This window comes from Mercenaria mercenaria, chromosome 5 (genome assembly GCF_021730395.1).
Source record: "Mercenaria mercenaria strain notata chromosome 5, MADL_Memer_1, whole genome shotgun sequence".
NCBI classification, from domain to species: domain Eukaryota; kingdom Metazoa; phylum Mollusca; class Bivalvia; order Venerida; family Veneridae; genus Mercenaria; species Mercenaria mercenaria.
In genome coordinates this window covers 8,982,830-9,004,535 of record NC_069365.1, presented here as the reverse complement: position 1 = coordinate 9,004,535, position 21,706 = coordinate 8,982,830, and the positions used below count along the sequence as shown (strand labels likewise).

The following is a 21,706-nucleotide window of genomic DNA, read 5'->3' as shown; positions in this document are numbered from 1 at the left end:
GAGGGATATCTACAGATTTTTTCCGCTTTAAACAATACTACTGTTGTTTTTAATTCAGCTTGAAATAGAGAACTTTTAAGATACAGAAACACTTTTTGTTGTTTATCTTTAATACAATCATAAAAATAAAGACGTAAGGAAAGCAGTAGCGCGTAAATAGCCAGTACGTACACGCATATAAAAACCTACTGTAGTGTAAAATGTGTAAAATTATAAAATATTTGATCGTATCGTTCTGCAGTTGACGTTACGTTTCACTACATTTCAAGATGATGAGTTTCATTTTTCATTTAGAAGTGATTTCAATACTTTATAATATGGATGTATATATGTTAGTTTTTAATATAAATTTGCAAAAATAAATTTAGAAGTCACTATAAATTTGTACATGAGGTTATTCTGGATATGTAAAGAATAATTCGTACAAATGGGGCATCAGTGTGTTCCCTCTTGTTTACACGAAGTAACAACTACTCTTCCAGACCACCTCCGAGACATGTCGATGGGCACAAATTTGTAAGAAACTGTCTGAGAACACATCTACAAGCCGTTCCTCTAGACCATCCGTTTTATATGCGGACAAACAACAACTGGTACTTTAGATCATTCTTGTCTTATTAATGAATGTATAGTACTTAGAGTGTTTTTTAAAGTCGCTTTGACAACAAAGTACAATTTCCTCTCTCTACTTTGTACTTTAAAAACGTACATCCCTTTTTAAAAGCGTATACGAACATAACTTCTTTATCTGTACTTTAAACTTGAATTCATTTACGAATTTTCCCAAATCTTACATTTAAATTTCTTGCTTCACGAAAGATATATATGTCGATATAAATATCTTTAGATATTTTCGAGGATTAACGACACCACAGAGAAATTACACTTCCGCTATGCTGTACCAGAAGACATAGACAAACTTGTTGCAATGACAAGTGATGAAGGCTGGTGGTATACTGCCTTTCACTACAACGTTCTTCACGAACTCGACCCTTTCGCCATAACTATTGCAGCAGACGAAGCCGATACCCCTGTTGGTACGTGCAGTGAATAATGTTCATCTTTTTACTTTTCTTTTATAGCTAAAGTGGAAGTAAAGCCTAACTACATGTTAATTTTGTATAAAATCTGAACAGTTATGGCAAATTGAATTTCAAAGAGTTCGCTTATCAAGGAGGGAGTCATGTTAATCTAAATGGTGTCATTAACAAACTTGAAATATTTAAATGTTTTTCATCTTTTTATTGCAATAATAGTTCAAAGTTTAATATGGTCTCCACGCAATGGTGCTGAACAAACTGCTTGTAAGTCTTGACCAGATATATTTTCTATATTTATAGATCGGTTTGTTTGATTTTATTTTTTGTTTGGATTTTTGGTTGTTGTTGTTGTTGTTTGTTGTTGTTTTAGTCTTTGTTGTTGTTTTTTTTTTGCTCACTTGTCACGAAGTGAAAAGGTGAGCTATTGTGACCGCTTGATGTCCGTCGTCCGTCGTCAGTCGTGCGTCGTCCGTCGTGCGTCAAAAATTTCTAAAAAAAAAAATTCTTAAAAACCACTGGGCAGAATTACACCAAACTTCACAGGAATGATTTTTGCATGGCCCCCTTTCAAATTGTTCAAAGAATTGAATTCCATGCAGAACTCTGGTTACCATGGCAACCGAAAGGAAAAACTTTTAAAATCTTCTTGTTCAAAACCACAGGGACTAGGGCTTTGATATCTGGTGTGTAGCATCATCTAGTGATCCTCTACCAAAAATATTCAAATTATCCCCCTAGGGTCAAATATGGCCCCGCCCCGGGGGTCATATGGTTTATTTAGACTTATATAGGGAAAACTTTGAAAATCTTCTTGTACAAAACCACAGGGCCTAGGGCTTTGATGTTTGGTATGACGCATCATCTAGTGGTCCTCTACCAAGGTTGTTCAAATTATCTCCCTAGGGTCAAATTTTGCCCCGCCCCGGGGGTCACATGGTTTATATAGACTTACATAAGGAAAACTTTGAAAATCTTCTTGCACAAAACCACATGGCCTAGGGCTTTGATATTTGGTATGTAGCATCATCTAGTGGTCATCTACCAAGATTATTCAAATTATCCCCCTAGGGTCAAATATGGCCCCACCCCGGGGGTCCTAAATTTTACATAGACTTATATAGGAAAAAAAGTTTAAAAATCTTCTTGTCTGAAACCACAACACTTAGACCTTTGATATTTGGTTTGTAGCATTGTCTTATGGTCCTCAACCAAAATTGTTCAAATTGTACCCCTGGGGGTCCCAAGTTTAATATAGACTTATATAGGAAAAAGCTTTAAAAATCTTCTTGTCTGAAACCATACGACCTAGGCTTTTGATATTTGGTATGATGCATTGTCTAGTAGTCCTCTACCAAATTTTTCAAATTATGCCCCTGGGGTTAAAAGAGGCCCCGCCCTGGGGTCACTTAGTTATTATGTGAGTTATATAGGAAAAATACTTAAAAATCATCTGATCCTATTTCCAAGACTTTTTAATTATAATTACTTGATGACCCTAAGTAATATGATGTCACTTGGCTGTGACCTTGACCAACTGACCTACTTTCTTGTTTTTTAAGATGCAGCCTTGAAATTTTGATGACATACACAGTTTCGCACACAAATCGTAAAACTGAATGTTATTGATCATGAATGTGACCTACTGACTTTCTTAATATTTTATCATCAGTTTGACATATGAAACATGTAGCTCATATTACTCAGGTGAGCGATCCGTTTCTTTTGTTGTTGTTTTGTTTTTTTGTTGTTTTTTTTTTTTGTTGTTGTTTTTTTTTTTACTTTTTCACTTTTTTAATTCAGTGACAAATGGTAAAGCTGCTTTTTAGCTTATAGTGCATATCCGCAAATGTTCCAAATTTTTGTCCTGAAAATCTTCAAAACAGAGTAAAATGATTTTAAATAAATGTGTCCATGTGATGCACAAAATTACCAACTGCAATTATATGGTTGAATGACTTTCTATTACACAATGGCCACAGCTTGCATATTGAATGATCCCTGTTCATTGGAATGAAAGTGTGAAAGTCATACCTTCCCTATCCCTAACACCCCTCTCCCCGCCTCCCAAAAAAACCCACCCCAACTCTCAAATGTATTACTGAAAACAAAAATCTCTTTACCCACTGCAAAGAACTAGAACTTATGAGCAATAGTATATGACATTTTACAGTTCAATATTTTTACATATATAAAACTTGCTAATTATCTCCATTTAATATGACAGTTGCTAAAAGCAGATTATTTCTTTTGGTTTCAAACATATTCGCATTTTTTGGATACATTCAACAATATGATACCAAAGGCAAGTTTTAGTAATTAAGTTTGGCTAATTGTATTATTGTACATGTCTATACAAATAAGATACAATATTTCAAATATCCATTCCTTAGACAAAGAACGTTTATCAAATTTATACTTATGCTAAAATAGCTCTATCTTGCTCGGACAACTAGGATTGGAAAATCAAATTTTAAAACTAACTCACATGAAAATTTTACAGTGAGCACAGACAAGTGTAAATGATCAGTTCTTAAAGTTTCGAACATATTCATTACTTGGCCAAAACTTGATTTACCACCGTTCAAAGTGATCACCTCTTTATGAGTTCAGCATTTATAAGAGTATAACGAATTACCGGGTAAAGTGTATAACTGACCCTTTATTTATGTAACTTGCGGTACAATTGTATGAAATATATTCAACAAAGCTAGGTTAAAGGTTGCTCAAGTAAAGGATTCTTCTTTGCCGCCTGATCATTAACGTTTATTTATGTTCACTGCTTGCTTAAAACATGACAGATTTTCATAGCTGGTATCTTTAAATTTGATTTCCCTATCCAGCTTCCCCAGTAAAAAATGGAGTTGTTTTAGAATAATTATAAATGTGATAACCAAGATAACCATAGGGAATGATATAGATATATATTATCTAACGAATTACATTTGTCAAAGATTTGTTTTGCAATTACATATTTAGCGGAAATTAATTAGAACCACAAAATCTTTCACAATATTATTCCCTATCTTTGTCTCTTCAGATTGCGGTTCTTCTTCTTTTTTCTTCTTTTATGATAATGGCCTCGTTCAATTGCTGATACATTTTGGCCATGCGTAGAGGGGTGGTAAAAAAGTGAAAGACTATCTGGTTTCCCAAGCTACTCAGTCCACCTAGTACTCCCTAACAGTTGGTGATAAAAAAGGTGCAAAAACCTAACACCTTATAGTCTTAAGTGTAAGACATGTACATGCATAAGCTGTTGTGCAGGAAAAGAGAAATATTAGTAGGGTTAAAAGGGTTATCATGACATATTGGAAATAACTGCTTTCCGAAGATACACAAAATTCTAAAATTTGCCTTTTGGTTCAGATTGTTGAAATATCCCATTATCTACCAAATGGAAACGTAAAAATAGAAATTACATTGAATTCAAAAGAAATACTTCCCTTTTTGAATATTTTCAAATTAGAATTATTAACAAAAGTTTATGAAAACAATAAAATATACGTTTTTAATAGGGATCTAAGTCAATGCAATTGGTCTTATTGTTCCATGAATGCATCTCTTAGACTAATAGAATATACATGTAGTAAAATTTATCATAAAACGTTGCTGAAATGTGATTGACCACCTTTAAATGTGACTATTTTTATTTTTCAGGCTTTATAGGAGTATGCAACGTATTACCGGGGATAGCGTATAACGGACCATTTATAGTACGAAAAGATTTCCGCGACGTAGGTATCGGAAATATATTCAACAGACTTATGAAAGAACTAGTTGCCGAAAGAAACGGCTGTATGGATCTCGACCATGATTTCGTTGAGCACTACGTACAAAAATGATTTATTCATAAATCATACAAATTCAAATTATACAAACTCACAGTAAGTGATTATTGCAGGAATGCAAATGAAAAAGCCAGTAAATGTAACATTGTCCCAGTAACAAACAAGTTGTTGCCCTTTGTTTTAGAATATGATAGAGGTATATATAGAGGGCTAGACAGAGAAAGGATTCTCCGAGCTTGTTTATTTGGTGACAGTGTACATACCGTCGCTGCATTGTGTGATGAAACTATTAAAGGCTATGGAAGTTTGATCAAATCCACAACAAACACATATAGTATCAGTACACTTTTCGGTGACAGTGAAAGTATTGTAGAAGATATACTTGGAAACATGATAGAGCTCGTTCCTAACGGCGCTTCTCTAATTGCATTACTAGTGGCAGATAAACAATTATCTAAACGCTTTTCACGATTCGAAACATATTCTTTAATGCAAAGAATTTTTAACAAGTTCAGTATAGAAACTGATTTAGACCGCATGTATTATGTCAATGACCATATGCTTTAGTTGTCTTCTTTCGATATTAGTATAAAATTTTTTGTGAATCTGATATGCTGGAAAGAAAAATGCACGTGTTTGATAAATCGTGTTATTCATGTCTTTTACAGGGCATTAAATATTACTAAGTCAATATTTTTTAGACATTTTCTTTCAACCTGGTTATGATTAGGTATTTGGTGTCCTAATACAACAGACGAAAAGTGAAAGAAAACACAGGTTGCCCAACAAAATATGCATGAAAAGGTTACAAGCTCAGTTTGACTGAGCCTGTTCGTGGATGGTACTTGAAATGCAAGGTACCGTCCATGCCCTCTAGCCCTAAACTGAACAGAATTCAACATTTATAATACGTCTTACAAGTACCCAAAACGAATTAAGAGACTTCCGCAATGTGTACATGTGTTCATACGGCGGTGTGCAGGGAACCTTGAATAAAACACAGAATGCAATTTCATGAATGACGTATGGTCGACAGTTAAAATATTGGGTTTGCCCTATACGAGAAAACAATGGGCACAACTTTAAAAACTGAGATTTAGAGAGGGAATCTAGGACTATGGAGCCTGCATATCACAGAAACTGCCAAAAGACAAAATTTAAAAGTGAGCACCAAATCCAATTATTGATTATAACTATACCAAAGCTATTGAAGTGGAAGAAATGGAACCATAAAAGCCAAAATGTTCCAGCTGAAGACTTTAACAGTACGCCAACACAAAATAAATGTCGTGTTCAACAATCTGTAGATAAAGAAATACAACAGCTCAAATCAAAAGTACTTGGAGACATTTTATGGCCGCCATAAGCAAACCAAACAGTGCAGAGTGACTGTGTTTTGTGTTTCCTATTACAGTACATTGACGTCTGTAACCCTGATTGAAAATAATTGATAAATATAGCTACATACACCAAATTATTCCTTTTGTAAGACGAAAACTATATACACATACCTCTTCTGGAGTCCGCGACTGGTTCCGGAAATGACATCACCAATATGGCGACTGATTATGAAAATACTATTGCTGCAAGAAATCAATAGCAATTTTGATGATTTCATATATCTTTTTATTTAAAATGTTAATGTTTACATTTTTAACAAAGAAGTTATTGTAGAGTGCACGGCCTAGCTCGGTATATGAAATATAGTATAAATTTTCCTATGGGCTTCCTTGCCGACTGATTGGAAAACAAATAATTCTAAAAATGATTGGTAATGTGTAAAATAATTAATGTGAATCAATCTATCTCAATTTAACTGATGATGAGCCATCAGAATTAGTGGATGTGATCTTGTTGTATGGTGATTCACAACAAACAATGCCTGAGATGAATACCATACATAAGTTTTACCAAAATACTACTAGATGTCAAATTCCTGTCGTCGTGGCCCTTAAACGAAACGCAATGTTTGGAGTAAGAACTCAGACTATGACAGGAGGTCAAGAACCCAATAGTATATTGTAATTATTTCTTATTTATTATCGCTCGGTAGCTTGGCACATTCATATAATATCTCTATTTTAAAGTTGTTGACTCCTCTGTGGTCAGACAGGTTCTCCTGTCTTCGTGGCGTTGTCCCGGTATTTATAAGCTTTTATTAATTAATCTGAAATGTTCAGACAGTTGTGAGAAATCAGAAATCATCTCAACAGTATATTGATGCACTTAATACTTATAGTCTACATGTTTAGAGGTTAATAACACTTAACGGACTTACTAACTCCACACTTTTATTTTTGAAATATCTCTTTTATTTATAACATAAAGTTTATGAATTATCGCCAGCTGTCAGTGTACATGATGATAACCATCTTGCCGTTAATAAAGTTGACCATAAACCAGCTTTGAGTTTTATATACCTGCCCTTCCTAGATGCGCATGTATTTCATGTGTTTTGCCTGTAGTCAATTATACACCTACCATATTGATACAAATGTATTTGTTGATGATTTACATGTAGATAACACTGATTAGTAACATAACATAACATATCTTTTATTAGTCTTAAGCATGTAACAGCTCATCGACATATACATAGTGTTGACGGTTTATTAAAATTGTGCGAGGAATGACATTAGAAGAGCAAGGAGTACTGTTAAGTCGACAGTGTTGTTTGTACGAGATAGGTAAGTACATATAACAGTTATTTAATTCTTGGTTCTAAAATCAGTAAAATGCTAGTTATGTACCGCTTAAACCCATTACCAGGTTAGTATACCTTTTCCTTCGGAATATGTCAAACCCACTATGGCATAAAAATTGCCAAGTTTGCGTAGACGGCTAGTAGAACAGCTGGCCTACTGTGACGCTCCTATAGACAAATAACATCCAGACGACAAGACGGTGTTATTCAACGTATCAACAGAGCCCAGCGTTTCCGACAAGAATCTGTAACCTCTTGAAGACTTACTGGATTTCTTAACCGTCACAGAGCTGTATACAATTACACACCGGTTGAAATACCTCACTTTCAGCAAAGCAAGGATCATGGTGTTCATGCAGGATGGCGCTCCCTGCCACTCAGTGGCAAGCATACAGGACGGCGCTCCCTGCCGACGGCCGTCCCTGCCACTCAGTGACAAGCATACAGGACGGCGCTCCTTGCCACTCAGTGGCAAGCAAAATGTGTCTTCTGACCAGAAACACCATCCGTGTGTTGTCATTGTGTTCTAAGAGTCCAAATCTAAATCCCATTGAACATTTATGGGATGAACTTGGTCCGTGTAAGACAGCTTTTTCAGCAAACCCTAACTGTACGGCAGCTGAAAGATGTGTTGGTTCAGGCACGACATGTCATTTTTCAGGCGTACGTTAGTAACTTCATCAAATCCGTGCGTCCCGGTTGTGCTACAGGGCAGATATTATTGAAGTACTGAGACTTTAGATTTTACGGGTTGACATGTTGTTACTAATTGTGTTGAGCATTGAATTTGCACTCGGTCGTTATCATTATTAACATGTTTTTTTGTAATACAGTGATCAGTAAACGTTGTCCGTAAAATTGTTTTCAACATTCCACACAGATACATGCAAGAAGTCAAACGTAGAGTTAGAGGAGCCATTAAGTATATATCATAACATTATATTTTCGGTGATAATATATGTGGAAATACTGTCAAATAATGCATACCGTTGTTTTTGCTTCTCACTACCAAAAATTTCGAAAACTGCCTTTTGTCAAAAGGATATTGTTTAACAAAGAAAATGTTTCGGACATATTTATTTATCTATTTCATTTCATCTGAATAATCTATACATGTAGTCGTATGTGCATTGTCTCCCTTTAATATATCGATTGTATCAACAATCGTACAGCCTCAGGTAAAGGTTTACCTGTCTCGGATCAATACGGATTTTAGATGTTATGCTAAATTTACCTTTAAAAGTAATACGTGCTTTTGTAAACAACACAAGAAGCCGTTTATGTTAAAGAAGTGACAATAAATGTAATACAGTTTGTGTATGTGTTAATTATCAAAATGGTGGACAATTGCAAGATATTTGCTTCTAGTTCAAAAGTGTTAAAAGCTACTGCCGTTCTGTTGGGCGTGGTTTTCATCGTACATTGTGTGGGTATAGGAACTGATTTCTGGGTTCATTCTGATCACTTCGGGGCCAGAGTTCACAGTGGTTTATGGAGATATTGTTCTTGTTTCACCTTCTTCGGTGAAACTTGCTATTGTGTCTCATTTCACAGTCCTGCACCGGGTACGTTTATTTTGTTATATGTAACAATTGATAGTGAAAACTCGATACTTTGTTTTTTGTTGTTCGCTTTTAATGACACCGTTTTATTGACATCATTATATTGTTTTTGCATTTAATTCTTTTTCATTTTTCACGAATCCGCATCTGACAGAAGGTCCAGCAGTATATCACCAAATCACAGAAATATTTGGTAAACGAACAATAGCTTTACAACTAACTGTCTGACACATTTATTACCAGTCCCATACGAGCGGATACTTAAAATATCTTCAAAAGGTTGTTCCCTTTTTAAAAATAAGATAAGATGAGATAAGACAAAATGACAATTGTGCTGTAGAGTAGTATATATTTTTATAATTTTCATATCTTTCTTTCTATGATTTGATGTTGTCTGATTTTCTTTCAAAATATGGAGCTAACCTATAAGAAACGACAGCAAAGTAATTCACTAATTGTCATGTGCTAGAGATAGGCCCTAAAATTTTCAATGATAGAATTACATTAAATGAAGTCTAGAAATTAATTTCCAAGTCCTTGAAATAACCAAAAATGATTTCACAAATGTGAAGTTTATGATACTTTTGTTAATATCAATAACAGAAGTTTTAATTTTTAATTTAAAGTTGTGATCCACAAAGAATGACAACTCTTGCCTTGGGCTAGTACTTATAAGTAGAGATCTATTAGTTTACTTCCCTTGCAATTACACAATTGAGTGGAAAATGAAAACTGTTTAAGACACAATATCATACTTTTTTGCACAACAAAATCATTAAGGATTTATTCATTTGTGTTTGATTTACCCCTCAAGACATGGTTCCAATGATTCTGTCAACTTACATATGGTAAAAAATTAACTTTTAACAAGCCAATAATAAAACGAAGTACCAGTAGGTAAATAATAGTGCAGATAATACTGTTTTGCTTGTATCAAAATGTCACAATAGATCCACTTTTGTAATACAGAACACCTGGTAGGATTAGTAAAGGTGCAATTATATTGATCTCTATTTCCTATGCCTACATGTGCGCCGCACCTGGGGATCGAACTCGCGACCCCTAGATTTACAATTTTGAGCGAATCGATATCCTTGTTGTATATACATGTAGTCACTTCTAAGAAACAAACTCCTTACTGACTACGCCAATGGTCTGGTCACGTTAATCTGAATTCAGTTTTAAACAACACTTCTACACGTGAACACCGACTTTTTTGTGATCGAGCCACGTGCTACAGAGTGGATATGGTCAACTTTGATTTGTGAAGTACATGGGTTTTGTACGACCAGATCTTAAAAGATAACTTTTTTCACTTCATTACTGTCAATTTTGTTCATGAAACTAAACATACGTACATAAATGGTTTAAGTCACAGAAACCACTCGTAAATGCGGAATCGAGAAAAATAATCTACTTGACCTTTCTTGTCTCGTGCAATTTGTTACGAGTGATTTCTCGCCAAAACTAGCATAATTATAAAAAGGTCTGTCTTACCTTTATATACTAAATATACTTATAAAACTGAGCTAATTTTATTAGTATTACATAATGAGATAAAATCAGATTATGTGTTTCATCTATAGTTATCATAAAAAAAGAAAATTCGATGAATTGGTATCCCCCGCCGAAAGGGTTTGCGGTTAGGAATGGCAAAAAATATATATCCGGCAAAAAGTTAAGGATGTTACTAAGACGGAGCAAATAATTTCATGAGTCAAGAACAATTTAATAGAAAATAAATGTTTTAAGTGTACATAATAAATGTTGATCCTGATTAAGGTGTTATAAGCTTAGCTTTTAGAATTATATGGTTATTTGAAATGTGAGCTTGAAGTGTAACTAGAACGAAGTATTTTATTGGAGTAATTTTGGCACCAAGTGTCGCTGCTTAACATGTACAGTTGAACTTGAAAGAAATCTGGAATGTGGGTGGTAGCTGGGTGGGTGGTTGCAGTTACAACTTCACATGTAGATAAACATTCATGGAAGGTTGTTTTTGTTTTTGTTTTTCATAATAAAGGAATGGATTTTTTGGGGGGAGTAGAGACGGGGGATAGGGGACTGGGAGAAGGTAAAAAACTTCACATCTTGATAGTAAATATTGATGGAAAATAAAAAATGAAGAAAAAAATGTTGTGGGGGAGGGATACATGGAGGAGCGAGGTGGGGGGTACAACTTTGCATGTTGATAAATATTCATGGAAGGATTGAAAGAAAAATAAAAAAGGAATGAAATAAAATGGGCGGAGGGGTGTGACCAGGGCGGTGGGGGTGACAGGTGTGGGTACAAAACTTCACATGTTTATAATAAATGTTCATGGAAAAAAATGAAAGAAGTTTAATGAAATTCTACCAATTTGTTAGTTTATGTACAAATATGTGGATTTTTAAACAATCAAAAGGCAATAACCCTGAAGTTACAAAAGAGATCCTGACAAAACTGTGTGTGCACTACCACATAATGGTGATCTAAATTCGATGTAAGTTTCATAGTTCTAGGTAAAATATGTCACAAGTAATGAAGCAGAAATTGCCATATTTATAGTACCCTATATAGTTAACACTAGAAACTACTAAGGGCCATAACTTTGGTGTTACTTTGGCAATCTGACTGAAACTTGACCGACCGCATTTCCCTATTGCGGTGGAAATTTATATGAAGTTTTACTTAAATATTCCCATACACTTCCTAGATATGGTCCCGGACGGACGGAAGGACAACGCCAAAACTATATCACTCCGCCATCGGCGTGGGATGATAAATACTAAATACTCGTAGATGCTAGGCAGTTAAAGATTGCTGTACAGTGTCATACTTGTAAAGTTAAACTGAGCTCGGATCGTTTCCCCTCTTTATGCCTGAGCTTTCCGCCATAAGAATAGGGAATCACTGAAAATGCTGACGCGGAAATGTTTTAACATAATGGCATCTGTTACTTGTAGTGTTGTTTTTTTTTTTCACATTTTCGTTTATATTTCAGGATGGTTGAAGGGAGTTCAGGCCCTGGAAGTGATTGGGCTGATTGCTATTATCTTTGTCGGTTTAATGATATTCATGCAGTTATTCTTCACACAATGTACAACCATCAAAATATGGGGAATACTTCTTATGTTCTTTTCAGGTTAGTATTATCTCAAAGTTTCATCATTGTACGTTATAACTTTACATTGTTATTAGTTATGTTAAATATGTTTATAATGATTATGTGCTGCGGAGTTCTTCAGTAATACATAGCATTGTTCAAAGTTACTTTTACTTTAAAACAATCAAGTAACATTAGATTCCCTGTGCTTTGGTGGGTCATATTAGTTCACAAGCAATATACTTTTCACGTATATGAAGAAAAAGACCCTATTATTCACGGTTTGGACATGGACAAAAATAGGGACTTACACCAGATCACAAATCTGCCACAAGTAATTACTTTTAGTTTCATTAAATCCGTCTATCAGTGAATTAGCTATAATGGTCCTGGACTGTCTCTATAATTGTGTCTAGAAAATTACGAAGAGGAATAACTCTGACAAAACAAACATAATTATTACAATGATATTCAACATGCAACCCTCCTCTATCATTACACACATCCCTGACTATCCAGAACTTTGGCTTGGCTCCAAACGTACATTAATAGTGCATAAATAAAACAACGACAAAGGGCTTTTTTGTGGTTTTTTTTTTTTTTTGGTTAAACACGTTTTTTCAGCGGTAGCTTATTTCAGTTATGTAACGACGGGCAATTGACCTAAGTCAATACGCAGTTTCTCGTTAACAATGTTTACATAGGACAGGGATTCTGCAGATGTTATAACTCGAAATGAACATGCGCTAACGCTATTCTAGCCTAGCATAGAACGCGCAAGAACTGATAAATGAATACATAGTCCCTCAACGTCCAAGAAATGCGCGGGAATGTTTTGGTTGTTTATTACGTTGACGTCATTTTCCTTTTCAAATATCTGTTTTGGGGTCGAATGACGTTTACGCTTTGCCACGGAATGTGCATATATAAAAAGGATATTGCGAGAATTTCTGTTAGCACACAATTTCTCCTGTTAAAACACCCCCGAAAAGTGACAAGAACAGCAGTTTTGTACTATAATAGATATCTAAGCACTATGTATTTATATTTTTTTCAATTCTTAGCAAACAGTTGTGACTGTGTAACAAAGGAGAAAATTTCCCTTAAACCTTAGAAATTGCAAAAATATTTATAAATAAATTAAAATATGAAAGTGTGATTTTATGCCACCCAAAAACATCAGATAGACGGCAAATTGCACATAAAATGTGAATAATGCGTTGGTGGAAACATTTCGCACTATTTAAAGCTTAGATACAGTGCTTTCTATCAAAATGGATGGTTGTTTTAGGCGCCTTTATACAATAGATGAGCTACTGAGCTTAGATAATTGAAATAAAATACTGTACAATATATACAGTATGAGAACTCTGTCCCAATCTTGTAATTTTGAAGTATATTTACAAGAATTCAGTATTAAAATGCTATTATTCTGAGATATTACAAAAGTGAAATTGAAAACGTCACATTTCTATTTTCAGCTGTATGTATACTGGCTGGAGTGACGCTTTATGGAGCTATGATGCTCCACGACCTAAACTTCTCTTTCGGACTCTGTGTCATCTCCTCAATCTTGTGCTTTGTTTGTGCATTTCTTCTTATTCAAGACCGAAGAATTTCTCTAAGAAATGCACAGGTGCCAGGTCAAGCCCGCTACGCAAGCCAGGGACAAGTTATTCAAAGTCCTCCAGCACAAGTTGTTATTGCCTATTCAAACCAAACGCAGCAACCAGTTTATCCTCCAAGTTATGCGCATGCCCAATACGGACCGCCTCCTTCTTATCCCGTTGCTATGCAACATGGTCAGTTTGTCCAGCAACAAGATCAGTTTCAACATACACAACAGAAGAACGCTGAATGAAATGCTGCAACAACTTATAACATCTTCTCAAGATACAGTTACGATCTTAAACATGGATCTATATGATAAAGCCAGCGCCACAAGCGGTGTAAGAGTAATGATAAGATTTTATGTCATAAACTCTGATAGAAAATCACAACGTGTAATTTAACGAATTGCCTTGATGCATATACAGATTTCTAAAGACATTACAACTACAATGGAAGAAAACACAAGAGACAGTAAGAAACCCGAAAATGGTTTTGATGTTTTTGTCAGATTATCATTTCTATGTTTTGCAGCTTCCAGTCCAGGGCTTTAGATAACATTCTTCTATTCTTGCCCTTTTTATTACGCTTTCATCCACCAAGGGAGTTACAAATATTCAAAATATTCAGACGCCATGTCTCGCGCAAAGACCACATCCTGTAGATCTAAGGATGGGGGCACATTTTGAGGTCAAATCTGAATGGAATTTATTTCGTGCCTGCCGATAATTGTGCCGTATATCAAGGGATTTTAACTTTTCTTGGCACAACACTGTTGCCCATAATGAGAAAAATGTCATTTGCAATACCCTGCCTTGACTTGTAGATCATAGATCAGAGCCACACTTGAAAGGTCTGCCCAGTACCTCATCCATCCATCTAGGGATTGTGTTCATGCTTGGCACAAATGATCCCTGTGATCAGACAAAATGCCTTGCATCTTATTTATAGGTCAAGTTTACCAGGAGATTAAGGCTTTTTGGTTCATTAAACATTTTTGACGTATAAACCTTTGGGAAAGCCCCGGGAAACCCCCGGTCGGGGGTCAACGTCCCCTTCTGGGATCCCAAAAAGGGTTTTTGGGTTTCCATTGTCCGCTAAAAAAGGTTTCCCATATGAAACTGTTTTAAAATGTTGTTTATTTCAAAAAGCGAGTGCCCCCTTTAGTCCCTTCAAACTTTTTTTTCATGAATTTTAAAACAAAGGGTTTTTTTGTTTCATGGGATTCTACCCTGTAAAAGTCCATTTTTTTGGTAAAAACTATGGTTAAGTACAAATTCGGGTTCATAAAGAATTCTGATTTTTTAATTTTTAAAAGTTAAACCCCGGTTTTATAGTTAAAATTTACAATTTTAAAAATTTAAGTTGATACGAAGAAAAACTGTTATATATCTAAATAGAGTATGTTTATATGTTGAATTTATTCATCGCCTTTCCCCTTTCGGGAGTAAAAAATTTGAGCCGCCCCCGGGAAAAAACCAAACTTAGGGGGGTTTTCCCGCCAGCATGGATCCAAACCGGGCCGGCCCCCGCGCAGTCTGGTCGGGGCTCCATCCCTGTTGGGTTTTTTAAAGGGCCTTTTGGGAATTGAGAAATTGTTAGCGACAGCAGGGAAAATCCGGACCAGATTGCGGGGAGGGCGCGGGGCCCTGGTTGGATCCTTGCTGGTCGAAAAAACCCACTATTTTGGTTTTCTAAAGGCCCGCGGCTCATTTATATTTTTTTCATGCGCCCATCATTTCGACTTTCCCTTCCCCTTGGGGTTTTTTTCCCTCGTGCTTGTATATTTTTTTAATTTCTGTGTGAGCCCAAAGGGAACACTTAAAAAAAAAAAACAAAAAAAAAACAAATTTTAATGAAACGTTTTTTTTTGTGCGTTTTTTATATTTTTTTTGTTTTTAAAAAAAAAATTTTTTACCGATTGAAAAGGTTTTTTTTAAAAATTTGTGCCCTTTTAATTTATGCTTTAAATTTTTGTGAAAATTAAATGAAATGGGGGAAATGGGGAAATAAATATCCCTTTTCCTGAATTTTTAGTCTAGAGCTTCTTATTTTTTATCCTTTATACCCGGGTGGGCTTTCCGGGCGTCTTTTTTCTTCAAAACAAATCTGGGTCAGCCATTTGGGGGGTCCATGAAACTTTAAAAGTTTCCCTAAAACTGGTTATTTTGTGATTCTTTCGGGGTTTTCAGTTCTACTGCACAGCGGCCCTTGGGTTTTAAAAATTTTTAAAAAAAAATAAAAAAAATTTCTCCCCCCGTAAACCGCAGTTCGATTCAAAGAAATTTTTTTTTCAAGTTTTGTTCAAAAAAAACAGATTTTTTAAAAAACTTGGCGCCAGGAGCTTGATCATTTTCCCCTGTTTTTTAAAAGCGGGAACTTCCCAAAAAAATCTCTTTTTTAAAAATTTTTTAAAAAATTTTCAAAAAAAGGGCTCCCTTGGTTCCCTTTCCCTTTTTGGTTTTTCCTGGGTTTTTTAAATCACTTTTTTATAAATTCATCAAAATCTATATCACAAATTTTATATAGCTTTTTTGGGTTTGGGGCCCTTAAAAATGTTTCTTTTTGAAAATTGTTGACTTGATGAAAAAACCTATAAAAAGGGGATTTCTAAACCTAACCCAAATTCTTCGAAAGGGTGGCTGCAAGGGGGGTTTGGTCACTTTTCCCCATATTTAATAATTTGAAAATAAACATTTTAAACTTATTTGACATCCTTTGCCCAATTTGGTTAAGGCCCGTGTTTTTGAACCCCCTTTGCCCCTCCCCGGAAAAGGGTTTGGTCTCATTTCCGGGACTTTTGGATTCTTCAAAAGGGGGGGTTTTCCCAGCTGGCTTACGAAGCTTGGTGGTTCTTTCCAGGTCCCCCGTTTGTGATAAAATTATGAGGTAGGGGCCCTGGGGTCGTTTCCCCCCTTCCCCAAAAAGCTGGCAAAAGTCGCCCCTTTATGAACCGTTTTAAAGGGCCCCGGCTTTAATTTCCAAAAAATCAAAAAAAAACCCCAAGAAACTGCAGCAGCTTTTGAAATAATTTTTTTCACTTTTTCACATTTTTCCCCATTCATTAGAAAGATGGCACCAGAACCAAAGTGCTTATTTTTTTGTATTTAGTGGAAACATTATCTTTATTGCTTCCTTGCCATATCAAAAATTAAAAAACCCCTTTAAATTTTTTTTAAATGCGCCAAAAAAAACACTTTACGCTTTTATCCCCCACGGGCTTTGGGTTTTTTTTAAACCCCCTACTATTAAAACCCCACCAAAAACCCGTTCCCGTTTTGAGGACTATAAGACTTGCGCTTTCGGCCCGGCCCGTCCGTTCGTCCTTTCAGTCCAAAAACCCCCGGCCCTTTCTTCTGGAGTTTTGTTATTCGTCCTTTTAATCGGGCATTCATAAAGGGGATTTTAATTAACTTGGTACCAATGTGTATAAAAAATAAGATGACGTGGTTTTGTTCAAAATTTCGGAACCTTAGTAAAATTTTAAAGCGTCTTGAACGAAAAAAGAATAAAAATTTAAATACTTTAGAACCCGTCTCATACAGAAGGTTTCGGGATTTTGCTTTGATAACCAAACTTGCGGAAAAAGGGTTTTTGTACTGGAAAGGGAATCCAGGAACACTTTTTGGTTTAACTGCCCGCCTTTAAAAATAAAAGAAATACTTTTTTAAAAATTTGAGGGTTAACCCAAAAAGCCCCAAAAACACCAAAAAAATTTCAAAATGGTATCCCCGGGATCTCTCGAAAAAAAATTTGGTAACAGTCCTTGTGCTGCTCGATCTTTGCAAGTTTTTCCTCCCACAATTGACCCCCAAAACCACCCCTAAAACATTTCGTCATATGTGTCATTCTACTGCTATCAACTGTGCGGTGATGGGTGACTATCGATGTTTGTTTTGATAATTATGTCCCCCAAGGGATCAGAAATTGGACCCAAAAAAAACTAAACCCGTCGGTCCCAATTTGAAGACGTCAGGCCCAGCTTCGTAAATTTTAAAGATTTCCTCATTTATTTCCTCCCCCTTTAAAGTCGTTGAAAGATATGGCTAGGAGTGAGGCATTGCGCCGCATTGAAGGCTGTCTGGCTGAAACTTTTTTGTGGAAAAACCCTGGGAATGTGAAGCTAAATGTTGTAAAATAAAAAGAAAATTTTATTCAATAAAACCATTTCAATTTTTCTTGGGGGACGTCCGGCAAAGGGAGGTGACCCCCAAAAATTTGGGGAAGGGGTTTCTTAGGGGAAGTATTGGGACAAAAATTTTTGGTTATGATACAGAAATATCCGTGTGCCTGGGGGTTTTTTTTCCCAAAACTACAAAAGAAAAAATTCACACCAATTTGAGGTTTATTTTACCATTTAGCCCACAGGGGTCCCTTGCCCAATTGTTTGTTCCCTCATGGTTTATTTTCCCGTAATCCCTTTTTTAAAATTGGACCCCAAAACCCAAAACACTTAAATGCAAAAAGTCCAAAACCCGGGCCGCTCGCTTTTTTCACTAGAAAGTCCCCCTATTTCATTACCCCCCGGGTTAACGGGTTGGATTTTACTTTTATTAAACAGTGAAACCCCAGCCCCCCCAAAACGTAGATACATCGATTTTCCCAAACCAAAAGCGCGCGCCATACGCCCAAAAGCCGCGTGCATACACATATAAACTTTCCGCACACCCTAAAAATTTAAAAATCGTTATAAAACACTTATACAATAGGGGTATTGTATGCACAAGTAGATATCGAATAATAGTATGTGCTCATGTTTGATTTTGTCCACAACAGATTGTCAAGTTTAAAAAAAAAAATAAAATAAAATAAAATAAATAAATAAAAAAAAACACTTTCCGCGTAGCAAGACTTTAACAGTTAAATTTGGTAACTTTCCCTGAAAAAAAAAGGTCTGCAGAAAGAATTTAATCACTTTATACAGGGTTGGAAATCATATCTGTACAAAAATCTCAACTTAATTGCCACATTGATGGGATTTCCCGGGGGCCCTTGAAAAATTTTCATGTTTTTTATGCATTTTTTTTTCCCACAAGCATAAAATTTTTCTAAGAAATTTTTTTGACGGTGTCAGATATTCTCATGATAGGGGAGCCCTTTGTTTTTTATCTAAAATTGCAGTAAAATTTGGGGGCACCTTACAATTTTTCCCCAAAATCACCCAAAATTTGCTTTCCTATCAAAAAAAATTAGTGCTTAAAAACAGCTAAAAACAAACCCGGGCCCTAAAAACCCACGATTATTTTTTTCCCCAAAGATATCAAAAACCAAAGAAATTTTTACATTTTTTTTCCCCCTTGACTTTTAAGCTTAAAAAGAAGGAGTTAGCGTACAGCCCCAAAATTTAACTCTGATTCCCTTTGGTTTCTGAAGACAATTTTGCACAAATTTTGTTTAACTGTTCTTCAACTGCTGAAATGTTTTAAAATTTGAGAAAAAAATGAGAATCCACCCCCAAAATAAAAAAAAAACAAAGAAGGGGCATTTTTGGCACTTTTTTTTATAAAAAAAAATCAATTGCCCTGTACCATTGGAAAAAAGGTTTTTCTAATTAGGGGGGGACATGTTTATTAAATTAATTTGAAACTTTTTTACGACATTTTTTTAAACAAAAAAGAAACGACTTTTATAGATAAAAAACCCTGTTCTTTTATTTTTTTCCTTCCGGTGAAATATTTTGGGCAGGCTGAATGGCATGCACCCATGTCCCAACCGGTTTAAGGTTTCCGCCCGGTTTTGGTTATTTTTTTACATTTTGCAATACCAAAAAGCTTTAAAAATCTACCAATTTATGTGAAATTTTTAGAAAATTTCCCTTTAAATTATATATATGAAATTTAAGGGAAATCTTTTTTGAATTTAAAACTTCAGGGAATGGACCTGATTAGGGGTCATTTTGGTTTTAACAATAGGTTTTTTGTAGAGAAAAAGGGTCATTTTCCCTTTCCCTTTTTTTAAAATTTTCAAGTTTAAGCTAAAATTATAGAAAAGCTTCTTTAAAAAGTTTGAAATAGCAAAAATTTTTTTGATAACGAATCATTTTCCCCGTCAAATTTTTTTGTCTTTAAATTTTTTCAGGGATTTATCAAAACTCTTTTTTTTCCCCAATTTTTCCTTTTTTCCTTTCCCCCCAATATCTGTTGTATTTGTAAGTAATTTTTTTTTAAGACTTTTGTAGCATGAAAACATTACTTTAAAATTCCATGAAAAATTGTGCTTAAAAATTGTTTTTTTTAGCCTCGGGTGAAATCTATTTCAAAAGAATTTGTTTTTTTATTTTATTTTTGGGTTTTAAAAAGGGGTGCCAATTTGATGGGAAAAAAAAACCCAAAAAGTTTTTTTTTTGGGAAAATTTATCTTTGTTGTTTTTTTTTTTTAACCCAAACCGGAAATTACAACTGTGTTATCCCCTTTTTCCTTTAAACTAAAAAAAAACCCACAAACATTTTTCTGAGACATATTCTTGTTTTTTACTAAAAAAATGAAAAAATTTCTGTTAACTTATAAAAAAATGGGCCCACTTTTTTCAGACACCCGCCCAATATTTTCACACTCAGGACCGTGTTAAAGTCCCATTTTTAAAATGCCAAATGGCCCATGAGGACTTAAAAATTTAATAATTTATGGCAAACCGTGTCCCATAAAATTTAAATCTATATGCAATTGAATTTAAAATTTGCGGAAAAGGGTTTAACAATGCATTGTTTAAAAAAAAAGCGGGGATAATAAAAAATTTTTTTAAAAATTTCAAAATATTGAAAATTAAAAAACCCCTTGCTTTTAAAAAACTACAAAATTCTTATGTTACTTTTTCAGACGTTTTTTTGTATGAAGTTTTTGTTTTGCAACTCTTTTTTTTTCTTTTTAAAAACATATTTGACAAAAATAAAAACACGGTTTGTTTGTGAAAATAAATGAAAACCATATAGTAGGGGCCTTTTATTAGAAAACGAAATTTCTTTACGCTGACCTTGTCAAACAAAATTTAAAAAGATAAAACCTTTTTAAACTCAAAACAAAAGAACCTTGTTTTTTAAAAAAAACTTTTTAAACTCTACTTTTAAAAAATAGGGAAAAAGGGTTTTACTTTTTAAATAAATTCAATTTAAAATTAAACGAAAAACCAAAAGGGAACAAAAAATTTAATAAAAAACCCTGATAATGTGCGGTTGATCGAATAAGTCCAGGGGTGTTCGAAGTTTTTTTCCTCCCTAGATCTATTAAAAAGAAATTTAAATTTCCCCTGTATTGGACAATAAACATGTCGATTGTTTTCCCTGTCATTTTCCACATTATCGTTTATTAGTAATATGTCTATCAATGGGTTTTAAAAAGGGTTGGGGGGGAACCCCGTGATAAACAATATATATTTACCTAAATTTAGAAACGGGTCGATCTTTTTAATTTAAGATTTTTCCCTTTAAACTTTAACAGTTTGTCAACGAGTGAAATCATGCCCATTTGTCCCCCGGCCCCAAAAAATTGTAATTTTGTTTAATCACGTGATTAAAACCCCTACCGGTATCTAAATATAAAAAACTGATCGACCCCGGGAAAAACATTGTAAAAAATATAAAATTTAATTTTGCCGGGTTAAATTTCAGTTTTCGGCATAGTCGAGTGGTTATTCGCTTGAATTTGGTTTTTCCCCAAAAAAATTTGGGTTCCTTCCCCCAAAATTCCCTCCCCGGGTTCAAATCCCTTAAATGACCACAAAACGCTAACCTGGATCTTTTATAATTTTTTTTACTTTAAAATTATTATTTTTTCCGGGGTTCTCTGTTTTTCAATTTTATATACGTTTAAAAATTTGGCAAAAGCCCAAGAATTTTTTAAAAACCCCAAAATTAAGATGTTCTTCTTTTACATTTTTTTTTAAACCCCATTTTCTCATTTTAATTTTTAAAAGGGCCCTTTG

General features: G+C 34.6%; 1 protein-coding gene and 1 long non-coding RNA gene across 2 annotated transcripts; both read left to right on the top strand.

Annotated features, from left to right (window-relative positions):
• Nucleotides 1-251: 251 nt before the first annotated feature.
• LOC123558772 (uncharacterized) lies at nt 252-7,107 on the top strand. The gene is made up of 3 exons (XR_006687795.2): nt 252-593; nt 848-1,037; nt 4,698-7,107. It is a non-coding gene; the product is annotated as an uncharacterized LOC123558772 (long non-coding RNA).
• Nucleotides 7,108-8,689: 1,582 nt separating this feature from the next.
• LOC123556391 (uncharacterized) lies at nt 8,690-14,762 on the top strand. The gene is made up of 3 exons (XM_045347056.2): nt 8,690-9,097; nt 12,079-12,219; nt 13,662-14,762. The coding sequence occupies exons 1-3, from the start codon at nt 8,869-8,871 to the stop codon at nt 14,039-14,041; spliced, it is 750 nt and encodes a 249-aa protein (XP_045202991.1). The 5' UTR covers nt 8,690-8,868; the 3' UTR covers nt 14,042-14,762.
• The last annotated feature ends 6,944 nt before the right edge of the window (nt 14,763-21,706 follow it).